The 19,505-nt window shown below is 39.4% G+C and overlaps 1 protein-coding gene across 10 annotated transcripts in view; it reads right to left on the bottom strand.

The window, feature by feature from the left end:
* LOC148019666 (GABA transporter 1-like) overlaps positions 1-19,505 on the bottom strand; it is a 155,004-nt gene that overhangs the window by 120,399 nt on the left and 15,100 nt on the right. For 9 of the 10 annotated variants that reach the window (XM_087699785.1, XM_087699780.1, XM_087699779.1 and 6 more), the window contains exon 2: positions 17,970-18,200. The exons of the other annotated variant lie outside the window; for it this stretch is intronic. In XM_087699785.1, coding sequence (XP_087555911.1) covers positions 17,970-18,200 — 231 coding nt within the window. The remainder of the gene's footprint in view (positions 1-17,969; positions 18,201-19,505) is intronic. 10 annotated transcript variants of the gene reach the window in all.

Raw genomic sequence — 19,505 nt, 5'->3', positions numbered from 1 at the left:
TGTTCACACACGGCCTCATCTCTCCACATGCTCCCTTGCTAAGATGACTCAAACTTGACCACACAGAAGTCATCACCATCATGAGGTTTTTTAGATTAGGTTCCTTTTCCCATAAATAAAACAATCCTACTTCTTGGAAGAGATGCAATCGGGTGGAGGTCTTCATCGACATACTCTTTGAAAGGGTGTGCTTCCAAGTTAAATCATGTGTTGGGGATTTTTCCATGGTGGGACCATGGATATTCTTTGGTTCTTCAAGGGTGGTGTTGACAATTCTCTTTTTCCGAAGCTTATGGGTGATCTTCAACGACATTTTTGGATTTTTCTTTTGCCTCATCTTTTCTTCTACGTGTTTGATGGAAGGTTGAGAAGAGGATTAAAAAAAAGAAAAGAAAGTGTTTTTGGGATGCCCAAATGAGGCAAAATTCTGTGAAGTGAGATTATGGTGGAGTTCTTCATCAACATCAAGTGGTTAAAAGGCAAAGCTTTGTTTGAAGTGTTCGTGAGGACGCTCACAAGATTGAAAGAGGAGGAATGTTAGCCCGCAATTTGTGCAACAAATAGGCACACTTTGGGAGCTTCATCCGCAAAATCTCAAGATTCTAGACATTCAAATAATGTAGTTTCTATGCAAATTCCATTTTAAAATCATTGTGAAGGCATGGCTCAAATCTATAAAGTCATGACCTTGTGGATGTGTTTTCGAAATTTGAAAGAAGCTAGGAGATTGTTCTTTTGAAAATGAATAAGATGGTCTCTGAGACCTTAGTTCAAAATTGTAGTAATTTAACCTTGTAACTTCATTGCAAAATCTCAAGATAAGCATTGTAAAAGGCATGATTGACAATTATAAAGTCATGGCCTTGAGGTGTGTGTGTGTCACTCTTCCAATTTGAAAGGTTGAGAGGTTGTTCTATTTTCAATAGTTAAACTTTCTTCTTCTGAGGTTTCAAGAAAAAGCCATGTAAGACAAATATTCTAAAGAAATACAAAAAGGAAGTGGGAATGAGGAGTCGTGTGATTTTGGGGGAAAAGTGGTTGATTTGCAACCTCCTTTTTTCTCTCTCCTTTTTCTTCGTCTTGCACGTATCTTCTCTTCTCTTTTTGCAAGGCATAAACTCTTGCTTTCTCTTCTCCCTATGCTTTCTTGCTCTATCTATGGAAGAAGAGGGAGATAGCGAGGATAGAGAGGATGCAGATCTTTTGTGTGTCTATGGTCTATGTGGCTTTGGCAAAGATCTTTTGTGTGTCTATGGGATCTATGTGGCTTTGGCAAAGTTTGAGGGCTCAGGCATTGTAGATGCCATTCCAAGGCCTGATCTCTTGGTAGATTCGGTGTTGTCCATTGTTGTCATCATTTTTTGGTGATCTTGTTAGGGGGCTGCTTGGAAATGCTCTCGAACCCACATCTAGGCTTCATGGAAATCAGAGAAGGAAAGAAGAGATATTTATGCAAGTTGCATGCCATGGTCTTGCAAAGGTCAAGGGAAGAGGAAGTGCTCAAATCAATAAAAGAAGAAGAAGAAGAAGAAGAAGAAGAAGAAGAAGAAGAAGAAGAAAGTGAATATGATGAGGTTGTGCTCATGTTGTCATGCATTGTCATAAAATTTCAACAACAAAAGCATAAACCTTGCTTCTGTACCAAGTTCCCACTCGATTAAAATGTGAAAGAAAAAAGCATACTCAGAGCAACAACAACATCATCATCATTCTCCACAACGGCAACAGGAGCAGATGCAAAGGGAAACATGGCCAACATTGATTTTAACGAATGATGAATTTCTGTGGTAAGAAAACGCAAAAGTTTAGAGGAAGAGGAGGAGGAAGAATTAGAATAACCCTCTGTTTTCCACTAGCCCCATCACACATATGGATTGACATGTTGCACCCACCTCAGTGGCATTATTATCTTCATTAGCATCAGCAAACGTGGTCATGCTGCCCGCCTTCCTCCTGGATGTCTGCTGCACATTCCTCCCCTGTCGCTTTGCCCTCATTATGAAGAAGAAGACGACGATGACATCTCGTCGGGCTTCTTCCCTTCTCCTTGATTTCTTTTGCTGATCCTTGGATTTCTCATGGCAGCCACAATTCTTGCATTCTTTCCTATCTATTCTAAAAAATGACTTTATTTTCTATAATTTTTGCCCTCTTCAATGCATATTTCTCCTATAAAAAATACTTATCTTCTCAACCTTTCTACAAACCATAAAGATAAAAGCCAATACATCAAATCTCAACTAATGAAAGGCAAAAACACACTATTGCATGTAACGGGTGGAGCTTTTCAAGTTTGATCTTCTGTGAGGGTGTTCTGCAAGATCAATCTTTTGTGGGAAATTAATCCATGGTCTTTCCCATGGATCAGTGTATAATGTGCTTCAAGTTGGTGGTTCACATTTCCTTCTTTGCTAAAGATTGTGGACATGCTTGTGTCCCTTTGGATGATGTTTTGCCTTGTGCTCTTTTGAAAAATGATTTTTTTTGAAATGTTGGTGTGAAGAAAAAGTTCAAAATGAGATTTGAAGTTGAATGTGGAAGTGTGTGAAGAGTATGGTGTCTTTGGACGGGTATCGATTGAGGTGGTCCAATTTGAAGTGAAGAGTTGTAGTTTCTTCATCAACATAAGGTGCTTATTCCAAGGCAAGTGTATTTTCAAAGTGCTCATGAGGACACTCACAAGATTGGAAGAGGAATGATGACCCCCGAATTTGTGCAAATTTAGGCACACGAGTATGATCTCCATCGACAAATCTTATGTAGTTTGATAATTTAGCCTTCTAACTTCATTGCAAAATCTCAAGATAAGCATTTTTAAAGGTATGATTGACCATTATAAAGTCATGGCCTTGAGGGTGTGTGTGTGTGTCACTCTTCCAATTTGAAAGGTTGAGAGGTTATTTTATTTTCAATAGTCAAACTTTCTCATTCTAAGGTTTCAAGAAAAAGACATGTAAAAAAAATATTCTAAAGAAATACAAAAAGGAAGTGGGAATGAGGAGTGTGTGATTTTGGGGGAAAAGTGGTTGAGAGAGGTGGCTGCAACCTCCTCTTCTCTCTCCTTTATCTTCCTCTTGCACGTATCTTCTCTTATCTTTTTGCAAGGCACAAACTCTTGCTTTCTCTTCTTTGTGTGCTTTCTTTCTCTATCTATGGAAGAAGAGGGAGATAGTGAGGATGGAGAGGATGCAGATCTTTTGTGTGTCTATGGCCTATCCGTGTCTGGCTTGGCAAGGTTTGAGGGCACGCGCATTGTAGATGCCATTCCAAGGCCTAATTTCTTGGTAGATTTGGTGATGTCCATTGTTGTCATCAAGCATGGACCATCTCTCTTTTGATTTGAATTCCATTATGGGCTCTTTTTCTTCTTCTCCTATGAGAGTCACTATAATAACCCTCTCTCTTCCTCTCCCTATTGCACCTCTATTTTGGCCACGAAATTTCCCTTGTCAAGGAAGTTGGTTTAACTTGGGACACTATCTTCTATAGTGGCATGGCTCATTGTAGTGGAAGCCTCTTTGAGTGACATTCTTTTGGTTTTATTAAGTGAAGATATTGATTGTGTTAATTTTCATCCTCCTTTTTACATTAAACTATTATTGTCCTTGTGCTATTTTTATGAATACGTGGAATCCTTTGTTGGGTAATTCTTAATCCTAGTAATATCTTCCTTCCTTTATTTTGTTAGAAGGCTAAGTGGTTTAGCTCATATCAATGCATCTTGAAGGTCTGCAAAATGCTACCTTCCAATTGGGTATCCAAGGGAGGATTTAAGAACTTAAAAAGCTTAGCCACCTTTTGAATTATATCCATAGGTGGGACATACTTTTTGAGGGTCACAAATCAAGAAAAGTATGCTTCTATGCTCAATCCTAACTAGCAAATTTAAAGAATCCATTCATCTTCAAGGTGTAATAGAAAGGTAGGAGATACCCTCCACATGCTGTAACATTTCCGATATCTAAACCCCGTGATACTCACGCAAGACAATGCCGGCAGTGAGCCCCGGACGGTACGAACTTAAACACGATGTATCATAATCTCCATTGGCAAAACCGAGACTATGGTTTTATGAAACTGCATATGTCACATGAATCCCCTCTTGGGAAGAAGTCATAAGGATAATATTTGAATTAAGCAAAAAAAAAATTATCCCCTCTTTCCCCCAGTTGATAGTCATGCTGGAGGAGAGGGGTATAGCAAGGATGACTGAGCATCCTTGTTGAAGCTTGCGCGAGAAACATGCCATGCATTATGGCCATGTGGGGGCAGGAATGACCCCTTCCCTCAGCTATATAAGCCCTGTGGGAGGGGAGTAGAGAAGGAGAGCCTTCATGCTGCTGATTGGAAAGCGTAACACTGGCAGTGGAGTAAGCTGGAGAGAACAGGACATTGCCAAGCCGTGAGGGAAGTCGTCACGCTACCGTTAAGAGGGAGGCTGTGAGATAGGACTAACGTCGTCGTTGAGGGAGAGAGCTAGGACAATTGGCAGAGAGGAGGAGGCGGTAATCATCGAGACGCTGCCATGAGCTGGAAGAGGGAGCGAATCGCTGCCGTAGACGAAGGAGGAGCTCACGAAGCCGCCACCAAAACGCCACTGTCTGATCGTCTGGCCGCCATCTCCAATCCCTTTGCCACGTGTTGAAGCTCCTTAGAAGCTTCTCTAAGAAGCTTCTAAGGGGGCTGTCATAAGCCCCTTTTACCCCCCCTTTTTTCCACCAAGAGCATTTTTAAACCCCCCTCCCCCGGGATCCAAAGTCCCCCTTTCTGTGGGGTCCCAACCAAGCTTTTAAAAGCCCATTAAGCCCTTCCTCCCCCCCCCCCCCCCCCTTGCGTTCTTACACAAAGGTTCATTTTAACCTCGGGGAACCTTAGAACCCCCTTTCTATTGGCCTTCACAAAACACCCTCTTTCCCCCCCTTTTTCATTTAGCCAAGGCCCTTTAAAAGCTCATTTAACCTGGGAGTTAAGGCCTTCTCCCCCCTTTGGGTTCCCCACAAGCTTCCACTAGCCCGAGTTCTAAAACCCTTCCCGTGGGCCTTTGTTATTGGCCTCTCTAGTGGGTTTAAAAGCCCATTTACTCCAAGAAATAACCCCTTTTTCCCCTTAGGTTTCCCACAAGCTCCCATTATCCAAGGTTCTAAACCCCCTTCCCTATTGCCCTCCCAAGCGGGGGTTCTTGTGAACCCGGGATCTTTTAAAATCCCTTTTATTTGCCTTCCAAAGCAATCTTTTACACCCCTTTCTCCTTGAAGTTTAAGGAGGAAACCTATAAAGCCTCCTAAAGCCGATTCCGAAAGACGGTGCAAGCGGTTACAAAGGGAGTTTTGCGTTCGAAGGAGACGAGCTAAGTTCATAAGTCCGCGTCCAAGACGAAAAGGCCGAATTCACGATGGCCCCTAAGAAGGCACAAGGCGCAAACACATGAGGATCATCTCCTAACATCCATGTGGACATTTCACCACAAGTCTAGGTTTTTCTTCCTAAATTTGATTAACGTCGTAATATTTCGATTGTGCATGGATCATTTATGAAATTAGGATGCACTTTTTTGATTGAAATACTTTGGATAAATTAAAAGGAAATAGCTTACGATCAAGGAATTGGTCATTTGTATTTTTCCAATGGAACGAATGAAAGGACATAATACGTCTATACATTCTTAGCAATTTGTTATATGCATTACAAGTAGCGAATTTAGATCAATTAAAGATCATCTTTATAAAGTCGAAATTATTATTTCACACTTCGATTAGGCATGGAAAGAATAAATTGCATGTCGCATTATTAGGCATATTTTCTTCGAAATAATTCATGAAAAGAAGGTTGCTAATAATTCGTAGGAATTTGCAAGGCATGGAAATGGTTCTTGAGCTGCATGAAGTAGATTAAACTCTAGTAGATTGGCTTAAATCTCAATGAAATACGTAAATAGTTACAAAATGTTGTGTAATGCTCATTCAGCGTACAAAAATCTCATTTAGAAAAGAAGTTAGAAAAAGCTGCATGGTTCAAACACAAAACCCTAATGTTTAGTAGCATGAATCTTGAATGCATGTTCTAAAAGGATCAATTGGAATTATGCTATAACTTAACATATTCTTTGATCTTAACCCAAAAAGTTAAGGTTTGTAAATCAAATTATACGTAGGAACTCGTTTAGGAAGGGTTGATTCAATGCAACATATCCCAAAGAGCTAACTAGGGTTTAGCACGTTGAGGTCGTAACCAGTCACTCTTATTGCCAAAGCTGAAACTCTTATACCATAAAGACTTCTCCAGATTCATGGAATGTCAGGACAATAGGACGTACTTGCGAGAGACGATCTAGGGTTTTTACCCTAAGGATTGCTCGCTAAAAGGATGAAACTCGATTTGAATTTGGAACCCTAAGTTCGACAATGTCGGCCTAATGCGATCAGGAACGAATTGTTATGAAGACACCCTAACCCTGGTTCCTATCTAATCATGATATCGTGATTAGAAGATGTCGTTGATGGGTAAAATAGTCCCATGGATTAGATGCGACACTCGTGCAACAAGTTGCAGAGTCGCATGATCTTGTGATTTGATCACAAGGGAATGGCCAATTCTCTAGGCTTATCCATAATCCCCACCCGAAGGCTATCCAACAATCTACAAGGATTACTAATCCAAGATTCCACCCATAGACTAGTATGCGGGCCTCGAGATCCAATTCCGAGTCACGTTGGCCTCTTTTGCACGGCCCGAAAGGCGAGGGATTTATAGCCAGAGCCCCCTCTGGCACCCAAGCGTCCTCGTGCTCCATGTAGCGCTCAACGGAGAGATCTCTCACGGCGGGTTCGGTCCACCTTCCCGGCGTAGTTAACAACCCCCTTGGTTAGGGTCAGGCAAGCACTCGGGGATAACTGAACCTGCCTCTCCCTTCAGGCCTTCAACCTGAAGCATTAGATATCCATTCATCCTTTAATTCTTTGAGCAAACAAAGCAAACAGTGCTTCACAAACTGCTACAAGCACAATCAATTCCATTGGTCGTTATTTTTGGCTAACTACTAAGGAGTGAATCCTTCTTTCTGAATGCATCCAACACTCGATCCGGGATCAATTACGACTTGGCAAGATCCCCAAGGGTTTGTTTGTTAACCCTATATCCTTGGGTTAGGGCTCTACCCTATTAACCCGACTTAATCAATACCTTAAGTTCAATTAGTAATACATATGTTATTCCAATTTACTGATTGGTCCTTTGCTTCCAAAGCAAATATCTAATCCACGTATCTTGGTCACTTTACCCAAGAAAGGTACTATATCAGGACGATTATTCATCCTCTTGCAAGATAAACTTGCGTAAGAATCTCCCAATTTTATTCCGGTAGGTTCCTAGGGACGAGTCAGACCCGGGGCCGATACCTTGTCTTCCTAGGGGTGGCTTCTTGTTGGAAAAAAAAAATGACAAAATAAGGAAGGTTGGAGCGAAAATAAAAGTGAGCGTTAGAAAAGGATTAAGTGTCGCCTTGCGAGGGCTTGGTAGGTTCTTGGGTGCCGAGACAGGTCCTAAGGCCGATGCCTTGTTCTCCTTGGGTCACTATGCTCAACTCCCTCCTTTTTACATGCCCAAGTATGTTAATAAAATAAAAACCCTAAAAGAAGCACTGTACTGATAGAAAATACTCCTTGATCAGGCTATAGGAGTCCTCGTCTTGTAGGAGCTCCTAGTTGTGTTGTCTTTAGTTGGTAAGTAGTTCAGACTACCACTTAGGGCAATCTCTTTGACAATTCTTTTTAGTTTGGTTGTGTTAGATCAGTTGGTTAGTGACTCGCTTCGGATCTTCTATTAGATGATGCTAGGCCCACTCCTTGTGGATGTCATGCCTTGGTTTTGTCAGGGGGTAGGGTGAGCATTGTGCTGAGTTTTATTATATATTTGTTTTGTATCAGCTTGATGCTTCTTTGGTTGTTTATGTGCAGATATGTTTGTGGATTCGACGGGCTGAGTCACCCTATCCCGTGGTCGCCAATGAGAGCGGCATTTTGGTGCCGAAAAGTGCTTAAAAATAGCTAAAAATTATGAATATCAAGGGAAAAATATCCAATGTCAAAGGTGGCGGCTCGACCTAGGACGATTTTAAGTGTCAAAGTGCTCTAAGGATGCCCAGGCAACACTTGTGGATTTTTAGAAAATTTTCCATGCGCCTGTGGCAGTCAATGGAGCTGTCAGTCAGTGCGGGATGCCGAGACGAGCTCACAGAAAATTTCAGATCGGGATTCGGACACCGTATGCGAGAGAGACGGGAAAAGGGCCAAAAGGTCGGTCAAAATGGGAGAGGTGTCCCAAACGGAGGAGTGAAGGGGTGCCTTTGTGAAGGGGCATCCCCCCTTCCAAAAAAAACCAGGACATGGAGGAAGGCGGCGTGCTGCAACAGGCCGCGAAAAAAAGGGTCCCCCCTCCCCCACAAATCATGATGATGACTCAAAAGGAAGCCATGGAACCAAGCACAACAGGGTATTGCACTCATTCTCCGCTCCGTATCGCTCCGTTCCGCGCAGACAATGGCAGCCTGTAGAGGGAGAGAGAAAATCAGTCTTTCTCTCTCCTCGCTCTCTCTCCTCTAAGGGGGGGATTCATGTGGGAAGAGAAAGGAAGAAGAAAGAATGGTGGAGGCTTGTCCGGCATCGATCGGATTGCTTCACGGGCTGGAGATGGTGACGTGTGATCGTCATGAACATGAAATGCTGTTGATTTTCAGATTTGCAGCCATGGATATGAAACCCGAAACACGCAAATAAGCGGTAATTCAATTTAAAGGAAATTTGAGATTTCATGGCTTTTGATTGATAAACTGTTGTTCATGTGGACTAAAAAATGTTTATGTTGTTGTTTTTCATGAGTATTTATTGATCATAATCAGAAAATCAGAAAAACATGCATCTTGTGTCTCAAAATAATACGCTAAAACACGTAAAATATGGAAAATCAAGGGAAAATGATGTTTTTGAGCATAAAAATGGAAGAATAAATAGGAACACCAACTAAATTTTCATTTTTGTTGCAAGAAGGAACTAAGGGTCACAGCCCATAACCTATTTTGAATTTTTAGTAATTAAATAATGTAAAAAATAAGAAAAAATACAAGGAAAATAGAGAAAAATCACTAAAAATAGGGGAAAAATGCATTTTGGGTGCGGAAAATTAATGAAAATTAAGAACAATGTTCGTGAATGTTTGTGGGGACTGAAGCATGAGGGTTTGCCTCAGTTCAGCCCCACCTTATTTTTCTAGTGTGTTTTTCTCGTTTTTTACACATAAAATGATGGCCAAATGCCTTATAAATCTATGCAACAATGCAACATTTGATCGATGGGAGGGTAGAGTGGTTAAAATGTGTCTAAATGCGGAGTAAAATGATGAAAAGATTGCTAGCTTTTGTTTGCATGCCATATAGGTCGGTGAATAATTATAGAATGAGAGCTTAGTAGCACGAGGGTTTCCTCGGTGCTAGGTTCGTGCAACGCCGCATAAGAACGGTAGTTGAAAATCATTGAAAGGATGTTTTTCACATGCGCACAATATTGATTTTATAATTGTTTGAGCACTTAGCATCCACAATATGCATAAATTATGAAAATATTTAAAGGTATCAGAAATCCTGGATGCACAGCAATTGCTTTCATTAGGACCTTGACCCACGTTGAGTGAGAGACAGGACACCCTAAGCCATAGGCTAGTCGTGGGGTCTAGGGGAAAGAGAAGTAAGGACAATGGTACATTCTTGTATACGATTAAATGGTACCTTGAGTGGATTTTGTGTGAAATGTTTATATGTTGGGCGACGCACCGAGGGGCCAATCCCCAAGGTGTAGGAGAGTCGTAGAGGGGTGGCAGCACTCAGCCGTTGGAGGACCCCCTATGTTTGTGCTTCGTGCCATTAGGCAATGTGTAAGGGACTCCCTCTGAGGAGTAGTGGGTGAGAGAAGAGTGGAGTACAAACGACGTAATAAACGCAAGATATTTAGGAGGGCAATGTATGTGTCATAAACACTCCTGGCCGCGAGGCCGTGGGGTTGTTGAGCGCGTGAGATAGAGGTCCGGCTAGTGCATGAGCCAATGCCGGCCTGTTCTAGGTTTCATCAAGGCCCGCATACTAGTCTACGAGCAGAATCTTGGATTAGTAAACCGTGTAAATTGCTGGATAGCCTTTGGGCAGATTATGGATAAGCCTACGGGATGGACTTTATAAGTGTATTTCAAAGTTAAATATAATAAGCTGTTGAAAAGGAACTTGTTTGACATTGCTTTTCTATGTCAAGTACTATGATTACGTGAAGGAACTAGTGCCTAACGGGCTAATTAAGGAAGCTGATTGTTGCATGTAGAACTAAATGTGGTAGGTAATTAAATAACTAAAACAACCTGAGGAAAGTGCAGTGGATGAGGCCATGGGTCCGACCTACGGATGGGTGGTCCCGGTTGGCCGGAAACTTTTCTCAATCACGATGGACAGCAAGAAGATCATTTTCAAAGGACACGAACAACAAGGGCGCTGACCTAGATTCTAAGTTATAATAATCTCGATTTACGCTGTTTTAGGGGAATGGAATGGGACTATGCCTTATGGCAGAGAGGTCGAGCCTTGTATCCGTCTCGTTTCCCATTCTCCTTGAACCAAGTGTAGCGTGAATCCGCTTCGACCCTGGCATTTTTACGTAAAGTAGTTCACTTGGGGTTCGACGCTAGTTACCGTTTAGGAAATGACCATTAGGGAAAAACCTTGATTCAGGTCGGTCCTAAGTGGGAATGGCCATAATACTTCTGCTACGTGGCAGATGCATAAAGTCCTAGATCGCAAACCCCATGACATTCCATGGGAGTGCCAAGCGAAGCTTTCTAGACATCCTTTCCGATGGACTGCTAAGACGTGTCCTGAAGATTATAGGCGGACACATTACACATGCATCTTCCTTTATTAGCTTCCAAGTAGTAGCAACCTCCAAGACCCCAGTATCTCAAAAATAATGTTTCCTCCACAAATGCACTTCTATTATTAATTACAACTTAGTTAACATGGCTTGGTTAGGGGTGCTTATCCTACCTATAGCTAAAAAATAATCATCCATGGATTCAATCTAGTATTTAATCTCTATGTCTACATCCTTACCATTCCTATCAAACTCAAGGGATTTTCTTTGTTTGAGAAGGGATTTCTTACCTTATAAGATTAACATCAATTCGAATATCCTGATTTACAACATCTAAGGAATTAGATTAATATATATTATTAAGATTTCTTATAATCCTTCTCACATTTTAGCATGATATTTTCTAAGAGTTATTGAACTTGGATGAGTAAAAACTAAAGAAACATGTTTTTTTTTTAAAATTTTCCAATTGCCAAGAGGAATTTATTCATGATAAGGACCCTATTATAAATATTTACCCATAAGAATCCGATACATCAATAGTGTGGTAAAATGGAGATTCGACAAAAAAAATCATAACTAGTTCTAAATGAAAAATTTCATTTCCATATCCTAGAGTCATTGTAGGTAATAATTTCCTTCCCTCTAAATGCATAATAATCTAAGGGTATTCAAGGTTTTTGACTACTTGAATAGGAACTACTCTTTACCCATCATTGTTGCAAGTAGTGTCAATGGTGGCTGATTAGTTATAAGCTAGTCAATCAAACAAACAGTCATTTAACTTAGGCAAGTTCTACCTAAGGTAGCTTAATAGAATCTAGTGTGGGTGGGGCTTCATTCACATGTGCAACCTCTTGTCCCACTCTAGTTCTCGACCACATTGGAGTCATCATTGTCAGTAGTTCCTAATTCATACATTTTTGGTCTTTGTTGGACTTGAACTTCAAAATGGGGGTCTCGAAAGCAAGGAAACACTTTCAAGGGAAGAGTAAAAAAGGCTTAAGAGATTGGGTATTATGCTTTGGAAGGGGGTAGGTTGAGTGAAAAGGCTATAGGGGAATGCTCAAAGCATTCCATGGATATAGTAGCTATGATAAGAGAAAGTTGGTGTGATGATACAAGATGGAAAGAATGGTAGAGGTAGCCATGTATTATTTTGGAGTGGGTAAAGGAATAGGTAAGTAATTTTATAGAATAGGGGGAAGAAACATTTGCACTATAGATATGGGTGAGAGTGGGTGTGCAACTCTAGTGGGGAAATAGTCCCCTCAACTCCTGTATATCACCTTTCATATCCTCTATCTCTCTCTCTCTTTCTCTCTCTCTCTCTCTCTCTCTCTCTCTCTCTCTCTCTCTCTCTCTCTCTCTCTCTCTCTCTCTCTCAAAATACCTTCTCTTATATGTCTCTCCTCTATCACACTCCTTCCTCTTAACTATATTCTCTCTCTCTCTCTCTCTCTCTCTCTCTCTCTCTCTCTCTCTCTCAATACCTTCTCTTATATGTCTCTCCTCTATCACACTCCCTCCTCTTAACTCTCTTCTCTCTCTCTCTCTCTCTCTCTCTCTCTCTCTCTCTCTCTCTCAGCTCGCCTCCCTAAGAGTGATTTGGCCAATGCCTTCTCCCTCCAATTAACCCCCCTACTAGGGCTTTATATAGCCTTAAGATGGTTAGCCATCAAGTAGCCTTTACTTGATGTGTAGGAGATTTTCTCAACACGTGCAAACTAAAACTTCAGCTTTGATCTCTGCTTTCAGCTTACTATCAGGTTTGTGCAATTGGATGATTTTGGATGTGATGATGATGGATCATGATGATGATAATGATGGTGATGTTAGTGGCTATTTTAGACTTATTCTTTTTTCCCCTTTCCTTTTCATTTTTCATTAAACATTATAGTACTCCTTTGGTGGCAAATAGAGGATGATGGTTTTCACTTGTTTTTGGGACATCCATTTGTTTGTAGAATTTGGAGGAAGTCTGAGAAGGTCATGCATTGGGTTGAGTTTCATTCAACACCATACGTAAATAAGTTATTATTAGGGATTGTGGGTGGTGATATGCTCAAAGCCACATGGAAGATGTGGATTGTGATTAAGATTCTCATTGTCAACAAGGTTTGACTTACAAAGAATATGAGGGTCTATGGTGCCCTAAAATTTTTGAGGATGACATCCATAATTCTTAAGCAAAATGTATACAAGAAGTGAAACCATATTTAGGACTTAGAGGTTCTTCTTGAATATACAGGGTTTCCAGGAAGATTATCAAATACCAATTTTAGCCTTAATGGAAATGTAAATATCTATTCACTTTATTAATATAACAATGTCTTTGTACTAAAAAAGGTTCTATTGAGTTGTGAGATCTAGCAAGGAGATAAATGCATCCTCACATGTAGGAATTTTCACATGCAGAAGTTTGCAAATTAAGTTTCCACTCATACATGTACCTCATATTTGAAAATAAATGCATAGTAATGCAAGGAAAATGTAATATTATATGTATGTTCAATAGGTTTTTGAGTATACATTGTGCCCTTGTTGGGTTTTCACTATGGACATTACAAAGGACACTTGAAATCATTTATAAGGAAGAAGATAAGGGAATCCCTCCTCAATGATTGGGAGTGATTTTGCATGATTCCAACTTCTCTAGTGTTGGAACATATTGGAGATGAACTATTGCACCTCAACATGCACTTTGGAAAAATAAAAATGGAATCCTAGATGCTTGGATTCATTGGACAATGTCAAGCTTTGGAAGATCATGTGACTAGTCTCCATAGATGCATGCATGTATCTCAATCAAGAGCCAACATAGTGATCAATATGAAAACTTTAATCAAATTTAATCCAAATAAATCAGTTTTGGTAAAAATATTTGGTCTCATTTTGGCTATCAAAATCAACTTCCAACAAGCTATTAGAGGAGGTACTTTCTTCACTTCTCTAGATATTTTAATCCATCTTATAGTGGGATTGCCATGGAAGACACACACCATTAGGGAAATACCTATCAATGAGTTGGATACAATGCTTTTGCTTTGACAAAAAATTACTAGTAGGATTATGCAAAGCATCCATATCGGGGAATTATTGAGAACCAACCCAAATCAATCATCTCAAAGACATACTCAACTAAGTCATGATGTCATTAACTTTCTTCTTATCAAATCATGATGTCATGATTTCATTAACTTTCTCCTTATCAAATCTAGTATTAACTAAGTCATAAACATCAAGATGGAGATAGAGAAAGAGCATAACTGACTTATTCACAAAACTATGTGTATTACCACTATCTATCAAGATAAACACATCCTTCCCATGAATGCTACCTTTCATACTAAGTGTATTAGGGCTCTTTGAACTTGTCCAAGTGTCCATGGAAATAGAACAAAGGGTAGTGGTAGCAAGAGGTAAATCTATCACACCAGGATAAAAAAGATAGATTTGACGCCACTTGTCAAGGGAGAGGACTAACAGGTTATAGAAAGAAGAGAAGAAGAGAGAGAAAAAAGAGAGAGAATGAGTGATAAGGAGAGAGAAATTCTAGAAAGATAGAAAAGAAGAGAGAGAAGCAATAAAAGCTTAGTACAAGCAGGTGAGATGAGAGATAGTAATTGTGTTATGGTAGAAGATGTCAAAATTACATGTCTCACACCTTTTATACCTATTTCAATGGGACATGGTATTATTAATAATTCCCTCACTAAAGCATGTCTTCCCAGCTTCTTACAATATAAGAACAGAGGTCTTTCTTATCTTTAGGAGAAGAGAGCATTTCCCAAACAAGCCTCGACTGCGATCGCTTTACCTATTATAGAAACACAGGTATCTCTGTCTAGCAAATCAAGTCAAGGGTTCAGGTTCTAATGCTACTAGGCTAGCCTCTATCCAAGGTTAGCTTCGATTGAAGGGACAACGAAGATCAGCTTTTCGATTCAAGGGTGACCAAAGGCTGCCATAGCATATGCATGACACAATCGCGAGTGCAGGTGCTAATAACATGAAAATTGCAAACAACTAAAGTGCTTTGCTGTGAATGATTTGTAGACATCAGGCTCTCCTTCTGAGGTTCTGTTTGACTAACATATTATCATCAATCATGGGGTTTCTTGAATTATGTTTATGCAAGCATGATTTCAATGATAGCAGTACAATTTCCTTCTCACCTCTTCTATATCGACACTTCTTGCATCAGACAGCTAGTTGAGATATGGTGGTATATCACATGGACTGAGAATTCCATGACAAATCCACGACGGATTTCTTTTTGTTTTTGGTTATTCCACCCCCTCGCCCCAAAATTCTCAAAAGCAATGACATGTTAGCCTAAATGATATCAATATGGATACAATCTTGCAAACAACAACGATCGGTTGAAGGTAAGATCCTCCATAGGTGGAAGCCATTTCATTTTAGTAAAGCAATGAGCAGTGGAGAAAGTTTGTGATGGTTCCTTGTGAGGGAGCAGGTGTGCCTACGCCAAAATTAGGACAAGTGACACAAGCTCTTGAATGGAAATTCTCTCAAGGATTCGAGGAGCATGCAAAAGGAGAGGAAGTACAAGAAGTAGATATAGATTATGCAATCAGGTTTGATAAGTCTAGGGAGCACCCTACAACATGAGACAGAGGAGGACCTATTGTCCTTTTTGAAGAGACTAATGGGAAAGAGAAGCTTCGTCATGCTACCTTGGAGAGAACAGATGTCACAGTCTCCAGGCATCCAAAATATTGGTACAAAGCTGAATTCCAAAGTCATGAACCAGAGTTTGACTACTTAAAAAGTCTAGAGATAAAAGAGATCAACAAGATAAGGTGGTGCAAAATGGTTAATGGTGCTCCTTTTTTGCTCTCAACAAATGACAAAACCATCAAGTTGTGGAAGATCTTAGAGAGGAAGGTTAAAAAAGTGACATATATGAATGTGGAGCCTTCAATCCCTATGGGTGATGGATCTCCTTGTTCTAAAGAGCTATCAATGAATCTATTAGAATATTTTGAAGATATTTTTTGCTGCCTAAAAAATGATGGTATCTTTGCTTAAGGGGGACATGGACAAGAAGAGCAAAGCCAAAGTCAAAGGAACTACAAGCAACGTAAAGAGTGACAAAGCGAGCAAAATAAAGGATAAGTTGTTGTATGATCTCATAAGAAAATCTAATGTAATGTCAAATAATGAGTCAAAGCCATATAAAATCCCAAAATGCATGTATCCCAAGACCAATGTAATGAATCACCAAGCCATGTATGTCAGAGAGAATCTGCTAAGCCATAACAATGTATTCATGTGTATCCATCTCAATATCATTAAGCAAAAAGAATGTGTCAAGAAGAATGGAGCAAAAAGCATGTACTGCACATCAACAAAAGGGACAAAGAGCATAACCAAGGTAAAGAGTATGAAGACAAAAACTAAGAAGACTAATGAGTCCAAGAAGATCAAAGACACCCAGAAGATTGAGAAAAGCAAAGGATGCCAAAGAAGCACGGAAAAGATAAAGAACTTTCGGCTGCTGACAACAAAGAAGTTTTCCTGTAGTGGATCTTGTTTTCCCATAGTGGATCTTTATTTCCCATAGTGAATCTTGTTTCCCATAGTGGATGTAAAAACCCCTGTCAAGATGTAAATTTTCAAGCCTTAACTTGACTAGGCTACCAAAGAGCCAGTCTCTTGGTTCATGTTCACATGCAGGGGGGGGGAAAAGCCAGCAAGGGTAGAGAATCAACATTTGAGGGGGGGTGTTGAGAATAGCAAATGATGCTTTCCCATAGAGGCTAGATATATGCCCTAAAGAGGCTAGAAGATAGACAAATGATGTATGCTCTAGGAAGAAGGTTTAGAATCCCATATGCACAATGAGGAGAGCGGTATTATTCAAAAAAGCTATAAAGGCATGTACTTGACACTCATTTCAATGTGATAAAACTATCCATCTGAGTCACTCAAGATTGTGTTTATGAGTCCAAGTTAATATATCTTGGAACCTAATTCACTTGAGTTACAATTCTTTATCTCAGTCATGTTTTATGTTTATAACCTCCATCCGCCATAGCTAACATAGCTCTAGATCCATGTTTCTCAACACACGTGTGCTCCGATGTAATGCCCCACAACACATGGTGAACATTGAATGTACAACACAATGTTGGCTTTTGTTAAGAGATACTAAGGCATCTCATTTGATAGATGTGTAGGGTCCCAAAGAAACCAATTAATCATTTCCAAATTTGTGTAGTCCATATTCTTTCCCTCAATAAAAGCTTCAAGCTAACGTGCCATGTGAGTCAAACATATAAAGTGCTTCAAATATGCATTGTTCACCTTATAAATGTAGACAATAAAGGAAACCTACCTCTACTGCATCCTTGTCATCAAAGCTTGTGTATCCTCTCATCTACTAGTGTCATAGTCTAGCTAATTGAATTGCCTTAGTTCCATTAGCCACTCTCAGCTTCTTTATAGTTCCCCCTTTCAATTTGATATTTTGGACTAATTATGAGGAGAAATATCATAAAAAACCTACTCCTAATTTTGGTATTGAGATGAAGGTGGCATGAATGAGGTTTCTATTCTATGTGGTGAGTAGCACAACTAGCACAATTTTGATATTAAGCCCTAAAAATTACAATGTAGACAAGATAATACATTATATAACAATGTACATAACTTCATTTCTAATAGTTCAGGACCCATGATGAGTTGTGCACACGCAATAGCCTTTATATAAGCATGAGGAATATCAAATAGCAAAAGGCACATAGATTACACTTAAAACTAATTGGCTTATTCAAAGATCCCTCTTTCACATTCTGCTTTGAATGCTTTCTCCTTAGTTTTACCCCTTATCTTATTTTCCTTTTGTAGTTTAATCATGCATTGGGATGGTTATTGACATGTATATTGAGCAAGTATGACATCAAAAGTGGCCATAAAAGTTTGTAAGGTTAAAATACATATATAATTAATTTTTAATACTCATGTTAACATTACAATAGCTTATCTTAACATAAAAAGAGCATGGAGCACATAGAAATGTTAGTGATGTTGTATACTAACCGAGAATTTGAGAGGTCGCATCTTGATATCTTAAACACCTTCTTCCTTGCTTCTCCATGCGATCCAACACAAGGATCAAGATATAATAAGCATAGAATGAACTTATGGCAAAGAAGAATAGAAAGAATACACCCAACTCCCATCCCAAGCTAGCCATAGCAGATGGCAAGTTAGGTGTTGATGCTCCTGCCGTTCCTGTTGTGAGATGATATCCTATATGAAGCCATGTGACTGCAAAATTTGAAGTTGTTTTAGAAACATGATACGACTACCTATGAAATGTGCTTGATATCTACTAGTGCAAAGTTCAAAAGTTAAAAAAATTGTATCCCTTTCTCATTTTGACTATATTTCTATGAACATATGTGAGACTAGTGTTCACAAAAAATTGAGGTTAAGTGTTGAGAGAGAGAGAGAGAGAGAGAGAGAGAGAGAGAGAGAGAGAGAGAGAGAGAGAGAGAGAGAGAGAGAGAGAGAGAGAGAGAGAGAGAGAGAGAGAGAGAGAGAGAGAGAGAGAGAGAGAGAGAGAGAGAGAGAGAGAGAGAGAGAGTGTGTGTGTGTGTGTGTGAACATATTACACACACACACACACACCTACCCACCCTCCCCTCAAACTATAGATATCTCCAAATACATTAATGATGCCTTATAGGCCAATGACGGGAGGAGTTCAAGACAATGATGCAAATGAATTGCAAATCCTTAGTGAAGATTCTACATGCCTAGAGTGAAGGGCACTCTTGGTTTTCTAAGTCACCATCAAAGAAACTCACTTTAAAATTAAATAGAATGCCTTAGTCAACAAAGGTAGATGGTATAGAAAAGTGGAAAGACTTATGGTACTACCACACTATGACACTTGACTAGGCTTTCAAGATCTTAACAAGTAAAATTAGCAAGATTTTAGTAGGTAATGATGTAAAAGAACATGTAGTAGCATGTTCACTTTACTTGCAAGACCCCCAAAAAGCTTGCTAAGAGTTGGGTGCGGCACCATTTTTATGCATCCCATCAAAATGAGGGAGGTTTAAATGTTTTGAACTTATATAGGTTATATGTTTTCTGACATCACCACAAGTTACCTTATTAGGACATCTACCTAATTATCCTTTATACATCTACTTTATAAAAGTTAATTGTTTATATCAATGTCATTGATTTAAAATTTATTTCAAACTCTTCTAAGAAAATTTCAATATTCATTCAAATTTTATAGAAATTCTTGGTATTTTGGGTTGAGCAAAGAATTTGATTTGACCCAAGAGCATAGAGAAATTTAATTTGAACCCAAGGCTATAGAACATGAATGTTTTATGCATGTTTTACTTTATTTGACTCAAGAGAATAGTACCTCAATGGTTGGTTTCATTTTTAAAGAGCTTTTGGCTTGGTATTTATCATGTCTTTATATCTCAATTGTACATCATGACTTGTGGATGCTTTCCATATCTATCTTTTTATCTAGTTTTTTTAGTATCAATAAGTTAGAATAATAATTTCTTAGAGGATTTCTTATGTATTAGAAAGTTCGAAAGT

The sequence above is a fragment of the Lygodium microphyllum genome, chromosome 19 (assembly GCF_053477565.2).
Source record: "Lygodium microphyllum isolate KBCC chromosome 19, Lygodium_microphyllum_v1.1.10, whole genome shotgun sequence".
Classification (NCBI taxonomy): Eukaryota; Viridiplantae; Streptophyta; class Polypodiopsida; order Schizaeales; family Lygodiaceae; genus Lygodium; species Lygodium microphyllum.
The sequence above is the reverse complement of the archived record's forward strand: the minus strand, read 5'-3'. Positions and strand labels throughout refer to the sequence as shown.